Raw genomic sequence first — 22,445 nt, 5'->3', positions numbered from 1 at the left:
ACCAAGTTGAACATTGAAAGTATGCTAATTGTGATTCCATGCATTATATGCTTGTATTTGCAACATTTTTATGTATTTGAATTTATGTACCTTAGTTATTAATATTGTATAATCTCACTCCCATTCGTTAACATTTTTATAAGGGACATCAAGGCGATGGAAAAAGGAAAGCCTATAAGGCCAAGGACTAGAGCTTGTTGTTGTAAAGTCTCTAGTCTTATTGTAATATAATTTGAATGCATATTTTGCCAACTTAAGGATTGATTGTAACATGTTAACTATGTTGTTATTCACATGTGACCCTTATTAGTAAATTTGGGTATTTTTTATTGTTTGGCATTAGACTTAGGATAGGCCATTATGTATATTAGTGGTTATGACTAAAGCTCCTTATTTCACAAATTAACTTAATATATTAATATGGTTATGATTATGTATGATTGTGAGATAATTAAGAGTAGTAAAAGAAAGTGGCTCATGTGGGGAGACACTTGAGAGATACTCATAGTATTAAAGGCTTGTTTTGGCACTCAGTTTTATAGGTTCCTCATATAGTATGGGATTGAAAGAAGACCAAAGCCATTAGATAGATCTTTAATTTATCTTCATTTCTATACCTAGATCATCTTAATCAGAGATCTAAATTGTTGATTAGGTAACTTGAAAGTTAGAAATTGAGTGTTGTCATACCTTGTTGTAATCAAGTCTTTGCTGCAGCATATGTGCTGTGTTGAAATTAGCCATAGTAAACTATAAATAAGCCATGACAAACGAGTCAAGCATCGTTGGTTATGCTAGATGGTTCCTTAGCCATGACGGAAGTGCACAATTTCACTAAAATGACTAAATTTCCTTAATTGGAACAGTTTCCCATGCTCAACTTATTCCCATGTTTTTGCAAAATCTTTTTACTCTAATTTTCATAAACACAAGTATTAAAAATTCTAGTAATTATTTGCCACTGAATTTATGATCACAATATCCTTGAATGATATTAAAGACTCTAATTAAATTAGTTTTAGCCATGATTGATCCCTAAGCAAGATGTTTGTTTAATTAATTAAGTCAAGTCTAGATAATGACGGAAGTCATTACAATAACCAATACATATGATCATGCATCCAGCCTAATTTTTCTCCTTTTAACTTCTAAATGAATTCATGGGTTACCAAATGATATAAATCTAGTTCATGTGATTGAATTGTGAGGGGTAATCCAGCCAACTCTCACCCTTAGACAATGGATTCTCTCTTCTTGAATTATTAGGATATCATAAGTGCTCAACCCAAACCATCCCTTGTAGAAATCTAGTGATATTGAACATCATGCCTAACTCATGCAAAATGAAAATACTAAGCACATTTAATCAATAATAATGCCAACCACTATATGCAACTTAGTGGGATCTATACCACATAGATTTTCATAATGCCCTTACTCAGTCATGTGAACTCTCACCCATATAAGATTATGCAATTTATTCATGCTTAATGACATATAATTATTATGTACTTTAACAAGTTAGTGCATACATAAGATCATATTATCAAGCCATGCATTCATATTCACTTCTTAGCATTGCGCCATAGCTATATATTCACTTAATCACATATCCACATCCTCTTATACATGCTCATTCATTCGCTTGCCCATACTCATGCTCATTAAGATTACTTTGGTCACAATTCCAACTTCATATCATGCTTAACAATCATATTGAAATTCATTCAATCACGCCATACAAACTCATACCATCATTAGATACTAACATGATACAACTGCACAACTCAAATCAAATCATTACATTTCATAATCAAACGAGCTCATATTTGCAAATAACAAACATATATTAGAATTTAACTCCATTTACTTCAACTCTTTAGTTACCCTCCCAACAGCACAATTTGTTCTAGATGGAGTAGGTGGTTAGGTCAATAAGAAACTGTAAAACTAAAGCACTGACTTGCATTTAAGATGGATGCAAGAATAAGGAGTGATTTACATCGAGTATAGAACTAGGCATGCAACAACGAGCCAAAGGAGTATCTTCATGAGAAGACATTTTATGAGATAAGTAATGCAATTTTGAATGAAAGATGAAGACAAAGGAAGAAACTATGAATGTTTTTATTGAACCCTAGTTTTAATTATGATAGAATAGAGAAGTTTATTTTGCAGGTAATTGTCTATTTAAAGACTTAAGAAAATTGGACCTGTAAGCTTAAATCTTTGACTTTATTCCTTGTTATTCTGTGAATTGAGATAAGTATTTGATTTATCTCAATTTTTTTTAACAAGATCAGTTGTGGTTTTTGTGCATTTCAATTTCTTTTTTGAGTTTTTCTTATTCACACCAATATGGACTATCTCATACTAGTGTCAAGGATTTCATACTCCTATCTTCGTGGACATACTGATATGAAAACTATCTTTTGGTTCTAAAAGCTCTTCATACCGATATCATCATTTTATTATTGGTATCAACTGTCTAAATTTCACTTCTCTTATTCTCGTTTTCAGACTGGTGGCTATCTAGTCATACATGTATCTATGCTTTACATGATTCATACTAATATCATTGCTTCATACCAGTATCAAATGATCAATGCCATCTTTACATGTTCATACCCATATGAAGTACCTCATACCACTATGAACACAGTCTCTTCATCTTCTCTTATGCAATTTCATGTCAGTATCATATACTTATTACTCGTACCAATCTTGTACAAACATCATCTTTTATTATGTTCATTATGGTATGATCTATTGAATACCCAAATGAGTTTTCAGACCTTCCTCTGCTTCTCTTTCATTCTCATAGCGATATCAAACTCTTCCTTGCTATATGAACATAAAGAATTTTACTCTGCTTTTTTATGTACTGAAATAGAGCATCCTTGTTCATTCCATATCTCATTCAATTCTCAATTTTTCCTATTCCACTTAGTTGTGTTAATCTCTTTACCTTCCTAGAACTATTTTAAACACAACTATGGGTTTGAATTGCACTTTGTCATTTCCTTGATTACTTCTCATGCCCGTATCATGTTTATTCTACCAATAGCAATCTTTTTTCTTTTTTTGTCAAAGCATTTAATATTTATAGTCATTATTACTCTTAAGGCACCAATAACATGCAAGCCCACCTAAAAAGCACTATTTTATTGCCTCAAAGAGTGTAAGTTGTAGATCAATGAAGGAGAACATGTCAATGGCTAATTTTTAAGTCCAACAAATTCTTTTCCATCATCTATTATAAATACAACTCATTCATGAAGCAAGATGTAAAGAAGTGACTAAGCCAACTATTTGCATTCATTTATCTAACTGCCTTGTCATATATTCATTATTATGAGAGCCTCATTAATTGTATATTCACTTTAAGAGAGAGTTTCATTATAGTAGTAATTTATTATTGAATTCACTTTATACTACTTTGTATTTCTCATTTGAAAAAGAGTAACTTAAGCTTAAGGAGCTTAAGGGAATTTGTAATCACTTTTATAAGGAAGAAAGTTTCAGACTTAGTAAAGAAGTTTAAGGGAATTTGTAATCACTTTTGTAAGGAAGAAAGTTTCAGACTTAGTAAAGAAGTTTGGGTTGTATTGAGGTAACCAAGAGTCAAGTTTAATCTTAGTGATTAATGAGAAATCTCAATGGTGCCTTGGGAACTGGGCTTATGCTCAAATGATTAGAGTTAAACTAAGATAAATCATTTATGCAGAGCTTCTCTTTCCTTTACTCAACTTTGTTTGGTGATATCAATTCTTATCTTATTTTCTGCATAATTCCTTCAAATTTTAATTAGTCCAATTCATTCTCTCTTGAGTAGTTTTTATAGCATCGTCAGTGTTGAAGATAGAGTGATTCACACGCTCATAATTGTGAAGACAAAAGCAACCCTTACAATTTTTCTAGGCTATTAATATTTATAGCCCTTACAACTCGAAAAGTAAGCAAATAAACGAGAATGTCATACACACATGGGCCCAATAACCTGAAGGAAGACCATATAAGAAAAACATTAATGCATCTTTCTTTTTTCTTATATTAGCAACAAACCTAACATACTCAAACATTTTAAAATATTGAGTGTGAAAGCAAAAGAAAAAAAAAGTAAAAAAAAAAAAAAAGAGCCCAATACACTAGGATAGTACCAGCTCTGGGGTGAAGCGATCTCAACGCATTTAAGTTATTCAACTGTTCAAATGTTCAGTTAATGCGTTCTACTCATTATCATTCCATTTGATGAATTTCTCCTCTAAAACATCCCACGAAAATAGAAATCCACATTGCTAACGTTATCATTCGAGAGGTCCTTGTTGAAATTACAGATTAATTATCCTCACAAACTCACATTTGAAATTACACGTCAATGTGTCCTATCCTCACAAACTCACAGAACAACTGTGCTACTAAGGGGGATAAAATACTTGTTTGGAAATTCTTGGTGTCCAAACACTTTCTAAACCAGATGATGAAGTGAACATGACATGTAGTAAAAAATTAATCCTGAGGAAAAAAGGGGAAAAAAAAAGATAAAGAAAAGTTGGTCTCGCAATCGAAATAACATGAAAGTGTATCTATATTTATATATGATATAAGAGCTCTAACAAACCACATCATTCATAAGTCATAAATAAAATGACAATTTTTTACACTCTCATATGAGATCTATTTTAATTATATATAGAAGTTTCAAATTAAATTATCTACATTCAAGGATAAATGAATTAAAAGAAAAATAAAAAAATATAGGGATAATTATGTATAAGTCTCAAATAAAAAAATTAATTACTTATAAATCCTGCTCACATGTAAATACTAAAATTTGACATGTAAATATAGAAAATTAACTTGTGAATAAACTGAAAAAATAATTAATTTTTGTAATTGGGACCTGATTGTAATTTTCCCTAAAATATAATTGGGTACAAAATACAATCTCTCCCTCCCTGTTTTTTTTTTTTTTGGTGAATATAGGAGTTTACAGCAAATGACACAAAGAAGCAACCAACGGAGCCTCTCACACCTCATGTATATTGGCTAACATGCCTACATTACACTTGTATTATTAGTCATTAGCATTATTTATAAATTAAAATACCAAAACATTTCAGACTTACTGTTCTCAGTCTGTTGCGTGCAATTTTAAAAATTTCACAAAGCGGACAATTCTCTGACTGCGCCAAACGACACAATCTATATGAAGTTCATTCTACTCTGTAATCTTATGCCCGCCCTCTTTAACAGCTCACAAGAAGCCTCTTCTGCCTTCGAAATAACTTCTTCCTGTCAAGTCCAAAAGGAAAGCAAACTCAAAGTCACAATGAATAGTGCAAAAAGCTGTAGCTCATCTGTCAACCTTCCTCAATCCGTCAAAATAGCTTGACGTTGATTGTTAAATTTTAAACATAGAACTTAATAGATCGGAGAAGGTTGGCTTTTTTTTATAAAATTAATGGATACTAATATATCATTCTTAGACTTAAGAATACTAGACGCTCCTGAAAAAAAAGTTTTAGGATATTTGTACACTTTAACCCTAACATAATTATATCTTTATCTTTCTTATCAACTAAATCTACTAATACCTATTCACCCAGTTCAATGGCATAATCAAAATGAATACCTCATCTAGAGTTTGAATTTTCCTGTCCTTCATTATCCATACACCATTGCACATGACAGCAACCACATTTTCCGTTCTCATGCAATACACGAGGTTTGATATGCTGCATTATAGTTGAAGCTGAACAATGAAATATTAATCAACTAGAAAACGTAATGATCACAAAATGGGAAATAGACTGAAATTTGGCCAAGAAAAACTGCTAGTAGATATACAACTTCCAGTACGCAGCTACATGATAAATTTAGCTACTCCTTATCTTTCTACGAAATAAGAGCACGAAGTTTGTATTCAATCTTAAGTTTGTCTCAAAGCTCAACAACATCACTGTTGAATTCAAGTCCTCCCTCTAATCCCCATTATAAGGCACTTTTAACTTATCCATTAAAACCAAGAAATGACAATAAACCCATTAAATGTCTTAAAATAAAAAAATTCCAGTTTTACCCCTATTAAAAATAGAAAGAAAGATACACAAAATACGATGAGCCATAAAATTAAATTTACAATAGGGTTGAAATTGGAAGATGATATTAAATAACTCTCTTATGTGCCTGATATTAAGAACTAAAAAATCATTCTAGAAGATGCCCTATAATAGGGACCAGAGGAAGTATTTGTTAAACAGCTAATAAAGCATACACAAGATTAAGATTCATGAACTGGCATTTCCAGACAACAATAGCTCCACATTCTTTCTTTGCTTGTTTATCTACGCTATTATCTCCACCACTTTCATATTTGCATACGTGGATGTATGCTCCACTTTCGAAAGAATAACTAGAGAGAGTTGACTAAGTCTAAGAATTTTAATCAAGAATAGATTCATACCAGTCATGAACAGGAACCATAGGCCATGATGAAGGATTGATTACCACAATGTCAGCCTACCAAACAACAAACAAAAACACTATCAGCCTAGCCTCAAAGGCCAGCGAGAACCTAAAACAGAGAATACTTGATAGAAAATATGGCAAATATTACTTTAGGAGGAAATAATTTATTACTTCTTATTACCTTTCATTAGTTTATTAGTTTTGTTGTTTTTCATTTAACTTTTGTAAGTTTTCTTCTTGTGAAGAAAACCAAGCAGCAAGTGGATTCTTATTACTTTTCAATTTTCATTAGTTTATTAACTTTTGTAAGTTTCCTTCTTGTGAAGGAAAAGAAGGAAACTAGGCAGCAAGTGGATGTTTCCTTGTTAGGAAGGAAACCCCATGCTTATAAATAGCATGACTTGTGTATTCAGGAAGGGGAATGAATGTTTGAAGCATTATGATTTTCTGAAAGCTCCCTCTCTCTCTTCAGTTCTGCATCTCTCTTCTATTCTCCCTCTCATACTTCAGTCACTTCTCTCTCTTTTCACCTTCTCTGTTCTCACTTCCCCTCCACCTCCCACTCTCTGTTTCTGTTTCTTCTCCCTTATCCTATTCTGTTCAAATCAGTGTGAGCATGAGTGTTTGTGTTTTACATCAACTTGGTACCAAAGCCTGGTTCTGAACGTCCCTAGGCTGTTTCCGCGGCCGGAGATCGAAGGAAAACTCTCAGGGGAGCTCAACATACTCTGTTCACGCTGCCAGCACTCAGAATCACATTTCCCGACGTCAGATCCAAAAATGGACCCTACTGCTCAAAAGGGAAAATCCGGTCAAAACCGGAAAAACCACCTCCGCCTGAAACCACACACGCCGGTGGAGCTTCTGCGGGTGCCGGCGCGTGTGGCTTCAGGCGCCTCACGCGCCGTCCGTACATTCGCCGCCAGAACGTGATTTCAGTGTTTTCTGTGTGTTTTCGCGGAATTTGTTCAACTTTGAAGGAGCTAAGGGGCACAAGTCATCATCTAAAACTTAGTTGGGGGTAAAACTTTTTGTTTTGGGCTCCTAAAGCAACGCTGGTAAGGCTGACGACCCTCTCATTTAACTGGCTTATTTGGTTCTTAAAGGAAGGTGTTTCATTCGTAGCTAGTTCTGAAATCTTTGTTGTGTGGTACTTTGGTTTCTTTGAGCATTGCAATTTTTATTTTTTTTAATCATGTTTTAATATTTTGAAAATATATATATTAAAAAAAAGGAAAATTTACATTGATCATTATGTTGTTAATTTGTGAATTTTGATAGCAGTGTTCGTATAACCTAAGACACCTACCTCACACACAATCCTGCCCTACACCCGTGTCCAAAAATTACCCTAGGTTAGTTGAAATTTCTAACGGTTTCCCTGAAAGGTTTTTGAACCTTTGGAGATTTCTGTGAAGACTTCACTCGAATTGTTACCTATTTAGCATACAAACCCTGTGGAATTTTTGAATTCTCAGAGGGTTAGTGTCGTTAAAAAAGGGACTTCACCTATTTAGGCGAGGGCAACTTAGGGGCCTTTCTTCCTTAGGTTATTAAATCCACTCCAAACTTGCACTTTACCATACTATCTTTGTCATTGTATGACCATTCGTGATTTATACGATAAGCAAGCTTTATTAGACCAAGAAATTACTGCCCTAAAATCTGTCATGGCTAATAACTCCCAAATCACCCAAAATCATCTTGAGGAATCTGAAAGGACTCAAAGGGCATATATGGACCAGCGGTTAGATGAAATTAAAGAATTCATGGACAATAAATTTGAAGAGATAATGGGTGCAATTCAGTTGACATACAGACAAGATACAGGGAAAACAACTGAAAGGATACTCGAAAGACCTATCATTAGAGGAGTCAAGTCTTAAAAATGAACAATTCCCAGTCCACAATCAACTTAAAGGTAATTCCCTTAGGATTGGTCATTCCTCTAGAGCTATGGGTGAAAGACTCAGTAGAACATTTCCTCGTAAGTTTACCAATCATCATTCTGATGACATAGATGATACTTGGGATGGGCAAGGGCCTGAAGATCAACATCATAGACCATACCAGTTAGTCCATAGGAATGGTAGAGAAGGCCTTAGAAGGACACATATTGATGACATCACCAAAAAGGTTAAAGTTGAAGCTCCTGAGTTTGATGGACGATTGAATCCTAGTGCATTCCTAGATTGGTTAGCCAGCATGGAAGATTATTTTGAATGGTATGACATGAGAGATATTCAACGAGTTCGGTTTACGAAGATGAAGCTCGTGGGACCTGCTAGGAAATACTGGCAAAATGTCCAAAGGAACATTGAGCGACAAGGTTATCTACCGATTGAGACGTGGGATGAAATGAAGGCCAAGCTGAAAGAAAAATATGTGCCGACTCATTATAAGAGTCAACTGTATGACAAATACCTTAATTTAAGGCAAATCTCCACAGCTTCCGAGTATATTTCTCAATTCGATGACCTTATGATTAGATGTGACGTAGATGAAGAGGAATGGCGCACCATTACCAAGTTTGTTAATGGTCTTAAGCCATATATACAAAAAGAGCTCAAGTTAAACTTTCCAGAGTCTCTTGAAGAAGCTTATCATAAGACTTTGGAAGTAGAGTCTCTGTCACAGTACTCATCTGCAAAGCGTATCGATGTGCAGAGCAATCAGTTTAGACAAGCACGAACTTCTAGTCTGTCTGAACGACCAACAAGAGCACTTACATCTAGACCTAGCTCATCTTTTACACCTACTCAAGCTATTGGGTTAAGGGGTAATACTTCTACGCAGCCTAGTGAAGCTATAGTTCCTGCTTCCCGCCATAACAATTCTTTTGTCAAGTGTTTTCACTGTCACTCAAAGGGTCATATTGCATCGAAATGCCCAAATCGTACTCTAGTTATTGACTCACAATATGAGGGTGAGGAAGACAATGCAAATGCTGACGTTGTCATAGATCCGGTTGAGTGTCCTTCAGATGTCAATGAGGACATCATCATTGATGAACATGGGTGTGAGACACGTCGAGTTGGAGTTATGCGATGCATTCTATCTATCCCTCTGCCTAGTGATTCATGGAAGCGAACAAGTATTTTCCATACTTTTGTGAAGTGTGGAGATAAAGCTTGCAAATTAGTGATTGATGGAGGGAGTTCTAGAAATGTTATTTCTAGTCAAGGAGTAGCCCGACTCAATCTCAAGACAGAACCTCACCCAGAACCTTTTCGTGTTGCATGGGTCGACAAAACTTCTTTACCAGTCACCCAACAATGTCGCGTTCCTCTTCACTTAGGTGACTATAAAGAAGAGATTATTTGTGATGTTCTTCCAATGGATGTTGCGCACATTTTACTTGGTCGACCATGGCTTTATGACCACAATGTCATCAATCATGGGCGTGAGAATACCTATACATTTAAGCATGGAGGCAAGACGATCCTGTTACGTCCTGCTAAGCCTGACAACGAAGGCAAGGGCTCAAGTAAATCAAAGAACACAAAATCCAAAACCCACAATTTGCATCTTCTGACAGAAAAACAGTTTGTACAAGAAAGCAGAGAGTACGATTGTGTTTATTTTGGTATCCAAGATCTCGCAATGAATTGCTACTACTTCAAAAATGCCAGCGGAAGTGCAACAGCTCTTACAACAATTTCGGGATATCACTCCCGATGAGCTTCCATCTGAATTACCACCAATGAGAGAGATCCAACATGCAATTGATTTCATTCCAGGTTCACAACTCCCCAATCTACCGCACTACAGGATGAACCCTAAAGATAGGGAAGAGCTTAACTGACAAATCAGTGGATTGTTGGAAAGAGGTTATATCCAGCATAGTATGAGTCATTGTGCAGTTCCTGCTCTTTTAACCCCAAAGAAAGACGGCTCTTGGAGAATGTGTGTAGACAGCAGAGCCATCAACAAGATCACCATCAAGTATAGGTTTCCCATTCCTAGACTTGATGACATGCTTGATTTAGTGTCTAGATCTAGTTGGTTTTCAAAAATTGACCTCAGAAGTGGTTATCATCAGATCAGGATTAGGCCTGGAGATGAGTGGAAGACTGCTTTTAAAACGCAAGATGGGTTGTTTGAATGGCTTGTCATGCCTTTTGGGTTATCAAATGCCCCAAGTACATTCATGAGAGTAATGACTCACCTCCTTCGCTCTTACTTGAGAAAGTTTTTGGTGGTATACTTTGATGACATACTAGTTTTTAGCAAGTCAAGAGAAGAACACTTGAGACATCTCGAGTTAATTTTTCTCACCTTGCATCAAGAAAAGTTTTATGTTAACTTGCCTAAGTGTTCATTTCTTCAAAATCAAGTCATCTTCTTAGGTTTCATAGTTTCTGAAAGGGGTTTAGTAGCTGACCCTGAGAAAGTCCAAGCCATTCAAGAATGGCCTGAGCCACAATCTCTCCACGAAATACGGAGTTTTCATGGTCTTTCTTCTTTCTATAGACGCTTCATTAGAAACTTCAGTACCATTATGGCTCCTATCACCGATTGCTTAAAACAAGACAAGTTTCAGTGGACATCTACAGCTTCCATGGCTTTCCAAGATATTAAGAAGAAGCTTTCTCAAGCTCCAGTCTTGTCTTTACCTGATTTTACAAAGTGTTTCAAAGTTGCTTGTGATGCGTCTAGGACAGAAATCGGAGGTGTACTAAGCCAAGAAGGTCACCCTGTGGCTTTCTTTAGCGAAAAGCTCAATGATGCCAAACAAAAGTACTCCACTCATGATAAGGAATTTTATGCGATTGTGAGATCCCTTGAGCATTGGAAGTACTACCTTCTTCCGCAACAATTTGTTCTATACTCTGATCATCAGGCGCTTAGGTTTATCAACTCTCAGCGGCACTTAAATGCTAAACATGCTAAATGGGTTGAGTATATTCAGGGATTCACTTTTGTGGTCAAGCATCGTTCAGGAACAGAAAATATAGTGGTTGATGCCCTGAGCCGTCGGATCAACTTGTTGCACACTATGAGCGTTAGTGTTGTTGGTTTTGAAAACTTGAAAGACGACTATGCTTCATGTCCAGATTTTGGGATAATATACCAAGAAGTTCGCAGTGGTAATCGTCATGAGCATGTTGATTTCATCCTTAAAGACGGTCATCTCTTTCGTGGGAGCAAGCTGTGCATCCCACGTACTTCTATGCGAGATTTTCTTATATGGGAGTTACACGCTGGAGGTTTAGCTGGTCATTTCGGGGTTAATAAGACAATGGCATTAGTCGAAGATAGGTTCTACTGGCCTTCACTCAAGCGTGATGTGGCTCGCATAGTGTCTCAATGTCGAAATTGTCAAACTTCTAAAGCCAGGCGACAGAATACCGGTTGGTATACTCCTTTGCCGATTCCCGAGGCACCTTGAAAAGACTTGAGTATGAATTTTGTCTTAGGATTGCCTCGCACAGCTAGAGGTCATGACTCTGTATTAGTTGTTATGGACAGGTTTTCAAAGATGGCTCACTTTATTCCTTGTAGCAAAACTACGGATGCTTCACATCTAGCAAAGTTGTTCTTCAAGGAGATTGTACGTCTGCATGGGTTACCTACCACTATTGTATCTGATAGAGATGTCAAGTTTGTTAGCTACTTTTGGAAGACCCTATGAAAACTTTTTGGTACCCAATTGAAGTTCTCTTCTGCTTTTCACCCTCAAACTGATGGGCAAACTGAAGTCACTAATCGCAGTTTGGGTAATTTGCTTCGAAGTTTAGTTGGAGATAAGCCAAAGAATTGGGATTTGGTTCTACCCACTACAGAGTTTGCATATAATAATTCAGTGAATAGGTCTACAGGCATGAGTCCCTTTTAGATTGTTCAAGGTTTTAATCCTAAACAGCCTATTGACCTCCTGCCAATCCCGTTGACATTTCGCATCTCTGAATCTGCAGAATCTTTCACCAATCGCCTTCATGAATGACAAGCTGAAATTAGGCGCAAATTAGCAACGAGTAATGATTAATATAAATTATCTGCTAATACTCATCGCCGATTTCAAAGCTTCGAAATAGGTGATTATGTTATGGCTCGCATTCGTCCAGAACGTTACCCTAAACACGCTTTTAAAAAGTTGCATGATCGAGTTTCGGGACCTTTTTGCATAACAAAGAAATTAGGACCTAATGCTTATCTTTTAGAATTACCTTCTGATATGGCCTTTAGTCCAGTTTTTAATGTAGAGGATCTTATGCCTTACCGGGGAACTTTTGAGCCTCCCCCTTTGCTTTCTAATGATTTTGCAGGTACTCAGCCTTCACAAGTGTCAATTCCATCATTGCCTGCTGTCTCACCATCAGTTTATGAAATCGAGACCATTATGGATGATCAAATGGTCTTTACCTCTGAGGGGCCCATCCGTCGTTATTTGGTTCGTTGGAGAGGTCGATCTGATGAAGATGCCACCTGGATTTCAGAAGATGAATTCCAACAACTTAATCCTGCCTTGCTAGAAGCCTATCAACTCTCTACCTCTCCGGAGGAGAGTTCTTTGCAGCAGGGGGGAATTGATAGAAAATATGGCAAATATTACTTTAGGAGGAAATAATTTATTACTTCTTATTGCCTTTCATTAGTTTATTAGTTTTGTTATTTTTCATTTAACTTTTGTAAGTTTCCTTCTTGTGAAGAAAACCAAGCAGCAAGTGGATTCTTATTACTTTTCATTAGTTTATTAACTTTTGTAAGTTTCCTTCTTGTGAAGGAAACTAGGCAGCAAGTGGATGTTTCCTTGTTAGGAAGGAAACCTCATACTTATAAATAGCATGACTTGTGTATTCAGGAAGGGGAATGAATGTTTGAAGCATTATGATTTTCTGAAAGCTCCCTCTCTCTCTTCAATTCTGCATCTCTCTTCTGTTCTCCCTCTCATACTTCAGTCACTTCTCTCTCTTTTCACCTTCTCTGTTCTCACTTCCCCTCCACCTCCCACTCTCTGTTTCTGTTTCTTCTCCCTTATCCTATTCTGTTCAAATCAGTGTGAGCGTGAGTGTTTGTGTTTTACATCAATACTAATACCCAGGAAGGACAATATAATGTAGAAATATAATCAGGGAGTCCAGGAAGAAATTGGTCCGTCATTTACCAAATTGGATGCCAATGCATTTACACTAGTTACTTTTGTAGTGTGAATTTAGTTAAACTTCAAACTTATGTCCATATAATCTTCTGAATAGTCCTCTTAATTTATCTTCATTCTTTATAGGAGTTCTTAGACACATGCACTACCCTAATTACTGATGAGTAATGAGTATCTCTGTTTTTTTTTTTTTTTTTGGTTTCATTGTCAATCAAACTTCATGCCCAATGAAATATTGAGCATTTGTTTTTACATAACTGCTTCTGTATGCTATTAGCAAAATTTTGCTCAGCTTCTTTTCCATACCTTAGTGAAATCACCATACATTTGGATCACTCTCCAAAAATAGATATTTTAATTTTTAACTTAAATCCAAGGGAAAAGGGGAAAATGAAAACAGAGATGATTACAGTTAAAAGAGATGTCAAATAATCTTAACCAACACCAACCTTCTTACCAACTTCAAGTGACCCTAGTTCATTGTCCCATAATACTGACTTTGCACCATTGATTGTGACCATTCTTAGAACAGTTTCAGCAGGCAATGCTGTTGGATCTGTAGTTCCCTTTGCATAAACTTCCCGTCCTTTATTAATCAGAGAGGCTATGTACATCTCATCAACTATAAAGAGATAAATTCATAAACACTTCAAGTCAGTAAAATATAGCAAGCATTTGTGAGTGCGTTACATTCAATTTTTCTTTAGAATATTTGCAACTGGCGCTATTTTAGTGAGAACTAAAGTACGCAAATATTTTCATTGATCCAGTAAAGACTATAATATAAAACTATCATAAGAAAAGCAGTCATGCATAAAGGAGAAAACCTAGTGATGTAAAATTGATAGTATAATAACAGGAAAGCAAATAATTAGAATGTTAGCAGTTAAAATGAACCAATGCTCATTCGATTGTTTGATGGTGCCCCGTCAGTTCCCAAGGAGACACAGATGCCAGCATCAAGCATCTCCTTTACAGGTGCAAATCCAAGCATTCGCATTGCAGCAGCAGGACAGTGAGACACTTTGACCCCTGCCCTTGAGAGGAAAGATATCTGAAAATTTTAATATTTATTGGTCATCATGTTGCTCCATGAACAATTGTTATTTAGACAGAATTTCCAAATATTCCAGGGAAGGGACAATTTATCTCCTGGCATTTATGTAAACAACTATGTTTGTGGTTTTGCCAGTTCATTTTTCAAATTATTACCTTGATTTTATTTTCCTGGTTAATTTGTTAAGGTAAGTTCTAAAATTTACTGACATAAGCACACACACACCTCAAGAAACCCTTATATGTTTTAAATAATATTAAACTATTAATTACTCTGGAAGATAGAGGAAATACCACACACTCAAGAGAAAAGTGCAAATTCAAGGAAAAGAAAAGGTTACATGCAAATAGGATTTAAAATATAATCAATAATAAAAACTGCATAACCAAATTTAGACAAAAAAATCCTGATAAAAACAAAAAAGGACCAACTTTGAGAAAGGTCAAAGAATTGTTTTTATGGCACTTGAGATCTAGAGTGTGTTCGCATATGCATCTGGTATGCAAACAAAACTTTAATAAGTGAACTGAGTCTTGTTGCAATAGTAGTAGCATAGTTATAATGACATCAATTTACCTCACTATCATCAACCCAGACAGTATGAGCTGATAACAGATTGTTTTGCAGGAAACCTATCTTCTCCAAGTATGTAACAGTTCCATGATTTACTTTGTGAACATCCATGACTAGTTGATTCTCATATGGTATCTCTGCAACATGCTAAAGTCAAGTTTAATTCGACATATGTTACATATTAGCTGGCATGTTAGGAGCTATCAAATTGTAATCTAGATGTAACTCGTGCTCCAAATAACTACCTATACAGGCACTCCATTAACCATAGAAATAACATAAAATGCACAAAACACCACAAGCACACACAGTGTGTGTGGGGTGGGAGAGATCAATACCAAGTGTATCCCTGTTTTCAGGTCTCTTGCAGCATCCCTTGTCTCAAGAAGCAAGCGTTCAGTAGAATTCATGATTTGCCTTATCCCAAACCACACTCTGATGCGGCCATCAGCTGTATTATTATGCTTCTCATAATTCTCCTTCTGAGACTGCAAAACAGAATAACCAGTGATACAGCTTACATCTGAGTTTGCCAGCCATCACGAGTCAATCATTATAGCTGATAAACTTCCAAATGTCCCAGTACGGACTCCCGAATTGGTAATGCAAAAGGATACACTTATCAATAATAAATGCTGAGAACATTTTGATATCTTGACCTACCCTGCCCTGTCTCGAAGGAGGGATAGGGGAAATAAGAATTTTAAAGTTAAAACATGGAGGAATACTTCCCAAATTACATTCAACAAATACAGTTTTAATGCTTAAGGCTTGGTTTGAATGGAGGGAAAAGTAAGAAGAAAATAAGGAAGAGAGAAAACTCGGTGGAGAAATTTCCAGAAATAGTAAATGTTTTTAACTATTTTTAGGAGTTTTCCTCCTAGTTTCCCTTCCCCTCTATTTTTCTCCCCATCCAAACCAAAGGTAACTGTCCGCCTTTCGGTCCAAGAATAATGACACCCTGAGGCAGGGTGAGATGTACCTGAATACAATCATCAGTAGTTCGAGCTGCCCAAGATGATGGCAAACCCTCACCAGCGTCCATGGTTGACTGGGTCAAACACGCACGTAAGCCCAGGAGTTTCACTGCTCTAGCCATCCCAGAAACATGTTGTCCTCCAGCTTCAGCAAAGCAAGTAACCTGAATTTAGGAAGAAATCACATGAACGAAAGTCGCATTTATACATAACTAACAACTCCCTCTTCGACAGCATTGAAGCAGCAAAATCCAGCAGACAAATGGGAAATGTTGAAGCTTACACCAGAGTGAATGAGTTCGATTCCACACAGTAAAGTGGAAATGTAAGAATCCTCTTCAGTCATATTGGATTCATATGGCCAAATGCGACCATGCAACCAGGTGATTAAATCAACATCATCAGCTATACCTCTACCTAATTGCTGAGAAGTGTGAACGTGCGTGTTAATGAATCCTGGATTAGCAAAATGATGAGATGACCAGTTAGAATCAAAGAGTATTTACCATTTCTTTAACAGAATTCTAATTTACTTTCTTTTAGAATCTTGTCTATTTTAAAAAAGAATCGGGATCCCCGTGAATCTCGATTTTCACACACTATCTTACCAAGAAAACGTTAACACTCATGCTAATTAATTAGATATTAAATTCGCATTCACGAATTTGACCACACAAAAAAAAATTAAAAAAATCGCACTCAAGAAGAAAGCCGTCTATCTCATTTAAAATAACGACGACGACGAAATGATGAAGAAAACGGTAGGACAGGAGAGAAGGAATTGAAGAGACCAGGAAGTAAAATGTGGCCGTGGAGATCAATAATTTGGGTGGCGAAAGCAGAAAATTGATGGAGAATCTGGGAAGACTGGCCAATGGCTTTAATTTGGTGTCCTTCAATGGCGATGCCTCCGTCCCGAAACACTCGGCTATCATCGTCCATGGTAATGATAACAGCACCATGGAGAATAGTCAACGACAAGTTGGTCACCGTCGTCATCACCGCTTTCTCCGATTACCTGTCTGCCACTGCTGATTTTCAGATTCTGATATCTCACCTTCAGCCCTGAAATTTCTGAACTCTCAAGAAAACTCACCATTGCCACTGCAAGTGTTTAGCTCGCCAATTTATATTTAATTGGATTAAATTGATATTCATGAATTTTTCTGAAATTTTTCTTTTTTTAATATCTAGATTTATTTTATTATTTTTTATAAAATATAAAAAATTTAAAAAATAAATTTCATAAAACTCACGAATTTTTTAATTTTAAATTATTCATTTCCTTTAAGATTTTATTAAAAATGCTCAAAAATATCATATGCTTTCACTCATTTACAAAAATAAATATTACATCCTCACTTCCTCAGAATTTAGATGATATAAATTCTCTAATGATTTTCAAACCAAAAAAAAAATCTCCAATGATTTTATGAAAATTGAGAGAAAATTTTTATAATTAAAAAAATTGAGATCAAATTTTGAGATGCTTTAAGAAAATAATCAAAAAAATCGTAAATTTTATTAATCACAAATAGAATATTCAGAGTGGAATATCCAAATTATAAACAAAATTAAAATTTTAGTTATATAGTTCCAAAATTTTCTGGAAAAAATTGGTTTTTATAATTTTTAAATAAATAACTCTTTTAAAATAAATATCAAGTGAGGGATTGCTTTTTTTTTTTTTGGCCAGCAAGGGATGGACTGGTTTGAGCAATTATACTTTATTGTTAGTTAACAAGTTCATGTATAATTTACTTGTTTGATATTTTATTTTTGGAAGGTTGAAGACTTGACGTTAATTTTTTAAAAAATTATACTTAAAATTATAAGTCATTTTTTAAATATATGGTATTTAAAAATATATGGATGTGCGGATGTACACGTAAAGATAAAATTCGAAATGAGCACGTATGCGAAAAAGTGAGGGTGGCACTTATTGAGAAAAAAATGGTAGAAAATCAGTTGAGATGGTTTGGGCATGTACAAAGAAGACCAAGGGAGGCACCAGTGAAAAGAGTGAAACATATAACTTTAAGTTCGATTAAGAGAGGTAGAGGAAGGCCTAAGAAAACACTCTTGAAAGTTATTGAACGCGATCTTTTAATTAATAATATTTCTAAAAGCTTGATAAATGATAGAGTATAATGACATCTTGCAATCCATATAGCCGACCCCACTTAGTGGGATAAAGGCTTGTTGTTGTTGTTGTTGTTGTTGTTGTATGGTATTTAAAAATATATATATTTGCGTTTTTGTAGAAGTAATTAATAATTATTTTAAAAAAATGTGTGTAATAAATATTTGAAATTAACTATATTTTCGTGTGCGGGTGTATATATTATAACCTGGTTTTGTCTCTCATGCAGTAAACCTAATATCTAGTTATATGCATATACATACATACATACATATTAATGTAGTTCTTCTATTTAACTCAAAATAAACCTGATGTTGCAAAAAAAAACAAAAGAAAAACAAAACAAAACAAAAGAAAAAGAAAACTCTCTCCAATTTCTATTTCCACTTATTCGGTGAGCTAACATCATAACTTGGCAAGACTTGATAAAGAGTTAGAGTCAGATCCAACTATTGTGTTTGGACTGATATAATTAACAGCTGAGTATCAAATAGATAATAGAATAAATTAAACAGGTTTTCTTCCACGTAATGATATATATCTTGATTAGGAAAATATAATGATAAAATATTAAATAATTGCATCTTGAATCAAAACCACCCATACTAGATATCACCCAACGTGATATATCGCCTAACACAGCAGAAGATTTCATTATTTACAAAAGAGATTAAATTAAACGGTGGTGGAAGTTGTCGTGGCGGCTATAGCATGTCTCTGTTCCGTTGCATGACTCTATTATTATTGATCATGGAGGCTCTGTTTCTATTCTATAAGCATTTGAAAAAGTTGACAGTTACATAAAATAAAATAACTTTATTTACCATTTTAAACTCCAAAAGTTACTCTAAAAATGAGAGAAAAGTGTTGTAAGTAATTGAATGACATTGGTGATGAATTGCGTTGTTTGGGGCCCATATCCTGGTACTATTAGTTGTGGACTTGTGGTTCCCCTCTTAATGTGAAGGGTAAAAGAAATTGGAAATTTTTTTTTTAATCGCTAACTATAATAAATAATTAAAATTAATGTTGTTAATTTGATATGGCATTAACTGGGACTATGTATGATGATATGATCATGGGAAAAGAATTATTTTGTGGAATTGAGACTGTTGATGGATGTGTGTGTGTGTGTTCTATTATTCTCATTAGACTATATTGTTATTACTGATTATATTTTGTCCTTTGTTATCACACGTGATAATGGTACATGTCTCTCAACTATTTCACATACAATCAGATTGTATACAAGGAGCATATGACATGCTTCTTGCTCATTTTCACTATACCGTCTACCTTTGATATGGTAATGGAAGGTGTTGGGGCTAGATTACTACATTAAATTGGGGCCCACTGGGCTTCAAAAGGTGTAGGCCCATGATTTGTGTGAATCTTAAATTACAAGAAGTAGAAGAAAAAAGCCAAAAATATACTATCACTAAACTGAGACTTGATCTTGGAATGTGATTAGATTTATTTTGGCATTATTGAATAATTGGTTGTAATCAACTATGGTTAAGCATGCTATGGAATTTACTTCTGGGTATGAAGATTTTTATCCCACTCCATGTTTAATATTCTTCAGGTGATAGTTTTAGCAACACAAGGAATTGAGCAATGACCACCCTTTCTTTAACGCATAGACCACATTGCTTTTGTTTCATATACTTGATATGTGTACTACAATTAAAATTGGGAGTTTATTATATAAATGTTAAGTATTAGGTTCGTCTTATGTGACTTTTTAAAATTCATCTGTAATACCCATTATTTTTCATATAATATGTAACAATTATCTTTATTGAATGCAGTTGAAAATTGTGTTAATGGTTGTTTGAATATATGTGAACTTTGTTTCCTTTCATCAATGGATGTTGTTAAGGTTGTTAATTTTTGTTTTTTTTTTTTTTTTTGAATTGGAAGGAGGTTAAATTAGTCCTATGAAGGATTGAACCCGCACCATCTCCCTTATATATTATGTGACGTTAAGGTTAAGGTTGTTGTCAATCCGCATGAAATATATTATGTGAAAGTGGTATCCATGTGGCATTGAATAATATGGACATAAAGCATCAAATTTACCCTAAATCAACACAACGATGTGAACACAAGGTTGAATGTGGGAAACACTTCAAAGAACTTGGTTGTATCTTGAAGGTAGAGGCTGTGAAGCAAAGTCGAATTGGTGAGAAAATCGGAGAAAAAGTTGCAAGTATAAAAGGGACTAGGGGTTAAATTATCTACTGTTGTCACCAATGATGAAGCAAAGACCATGAAAAGGTTGTGGAATTGTCCGCAGAGGAAAGGGGAGTGAGACCAGTGAAGCAATTCGTGGAGCGAGCTAGAGTCCTTAGGAGAATAATCTAATGAAGTGAAGATAATACGAACATTTATTGGGAGGATTCCTCACCTATTTTACACGTATTGAGATAGAGACAGAGGAGAATGGAATGAACATTCAAGAAATCCTTGCTGAAAGTGTAATTTATTCAGGAAAAATGGCATTGATGAAGACCTTTGTTCTCTCTCATCAGTTGGGTGTGAAGGAATCCTCCCAGACTCTCACTTCTTAAATCCAAGCCTTCAATCCGTATTCAATATCTCTTGTCTTGCCACATCATCCTAGGTTAAAATAATTTAATTTTTAAAATTATTTTTTTACACTTTATTTCACTACTTTATATGTATATTATGATAATGATTTAAACTGTTTTTTTTCGTTTTTTCTAAAACTTGGTCTGAAAAATTACTCTGTATATTTTTTTAAACAGATTTTTTGTCATATAAATTAAGTCAGAGTTTAAATAAATCAGATTGTACGTTTTTGCTAACCTACTCTACAAAATGTTTTGAAACATAAATATAAGTATGCCAGCTGGGACTTACTCTACAGATTATAAGTCCCTGTAAGTCTACTTTACAGAATTCCTATATGGCTTGTTCGAACTTTGGAATGATTTATTTAACAAAAATATGTGAGGGGAAAAAAATGAAGAGAAAGAAGCAGTGGGAGAGAGGAGGGATGATGGTGGGGCCCAGTTAAAAGCTTTTCCGCCCAGAAAGTTAAAAGCTTGTTCAATGGGGGGAAGTGGAGTGTGCCGGACCGAAGCTTCCAGAACCATGATAGCGAGGGTGGCAAAAAGGTTGAAGCTTCACTGCGAATCATTACAGGGAGAGAGAGATCTCCGATGGTGTTGCTTTCAAAAATAGATATTTGAACTCAGTTTTCCTTCCTTCGCAATTTCTGCTTCAACATTTATCTTCGCGGGTGAAGGGTGTGGCTCAAATTTAAAATTTTTATTTTATATTTATTAAAATAAAAATTTATAAAAGTTTTTAAGGAAAATGATTATAAAATACTCCAAATTATATAAATGATAATTTGATCTCTAAAAATATTATAATTTTATTGAAATCTCTAAAAAAATATGTGTCAATAAATTTTAAAGTGAAATATTATTTTACCTTTATTGAAAATAATAAGTCCCAACCATTATTTTTATTTTAAAAAATAATAATTTTTTTTACATAAATCATAAGAGTTGAATAAAAAATTCTAACTTATCAAGTGTAATTTCTATTGAAGATTTTTTTAAAATAATAAGCTCCAATCATAAATTTTACTTAAAGAATAATAATTTTTATTTTGTGTATTGCAAAAGTTGAATAAGAAATCATAACTTATCAAGTATAATTTTTATTAAATTTTTTTTAAATAACAAGTATCAATCACAACTTTTATTTAAAGAATAACAACTTTTATTTTGTGAAATATAAGAATTAAACAAAAAATCACAACTTGTCAAATGTAATTTTTATTATTGAAAAATAAGTTCTCAAAATAACAAACCCCAATCACAATTTTTATTTAAAAAATAACAAATTTTATTTAAAGAATCATAAGAATTAAACAAAAAATTACAACTTATAAATAAAGTGATCTTTTCAATTTAAAATTTATTAATATAGAAGTCCTTAAGGACTTTAATAGAATTATGACATTTTGAGATATCAGATTATCATTTATATAATTCGAGAGGATTTTAGTGTTATTTTTCCAAAATTTTATTAATAAATCTATTTTATTATTAATTTAGATAATCTAGATTGAATTTGGATAGT

At 34.5% G+C, this 22,445-nt stretch overlaps 1 protein-coding gene across 4 annotated transcripts; it reads right to left on the bottom strand.

The window, feature by feature from the left end:
- Positions 1–5,011: 5,011 nt before the first annotated feature.
- Positions 5,012–17,270, bottom strand: LOC129309044 (uncharacterized). Of its 4 annotated transcripts, none has more exons than XR_008592754.1 (10): positions 16,972–17,270; positions 16,464–16,636; positions 16,186–16,344; positions 15,542–15,691; positions 15,207–15,350; positions 14,471–14,627; positions 14,023–14,195; positions 6,467–6,522; positions 5,636–5,755; positions 5,012–5,295 (listed from the first exon to the last, which is right to left on the bottom strand). XR_008592754.1 is itself a non-coding variant. In XM_054950388.1 (10 exons), the coding sequence occupies exons 1-10, from the start codon at positions 17,177–17,179 to the stop codon at positions 5,206–5,208; spliced, it is 1,413 nt and encodes a 470-aa protein (XP_054806363.1). In that variant the 5' UTR covers positions 17,180–17,270; the 3' UTR covers positions 5,012–5,205. The 4 variants fall into 4 exon arrangements, 1 of the variants encoding a protein (XP_054806363.1); XM_054950388.1 differs by having other exon boundaries at positions 5,636–5,738; XR_008592756.1 differs by lacking the exon at positions 5,012–5,295 and having other exon boundaries at positions 5,657–5,738; positions 14,031–14,195.
- Between the last annotated feature and the right edge of the window lie 5,175 nt (positions 17,271–22,445).

This window comes from Prosopis cineraria, unplaced genomic scaffold (genome assembly GCF_029017545.1).
Source record: "Prosopis cineraria cultivar Desert tree isolate PC_DT_omini unplaced genomic scaffold, ASM2901754v1 PC4, whole genome shotgun sequence".
NCBI classification, from domain to species: domain Eukaryota; kingdom Viridiplantae; phylum Streptophyta; class Magnoliopsida; order Fabales; family Fabaceae; genus Prosopis; species Prosopis cineraria.
Note: the sequence above shows the minus strand (reverse complement) of the source record. Positions and strands in the feature narration are given on the sequence as shown.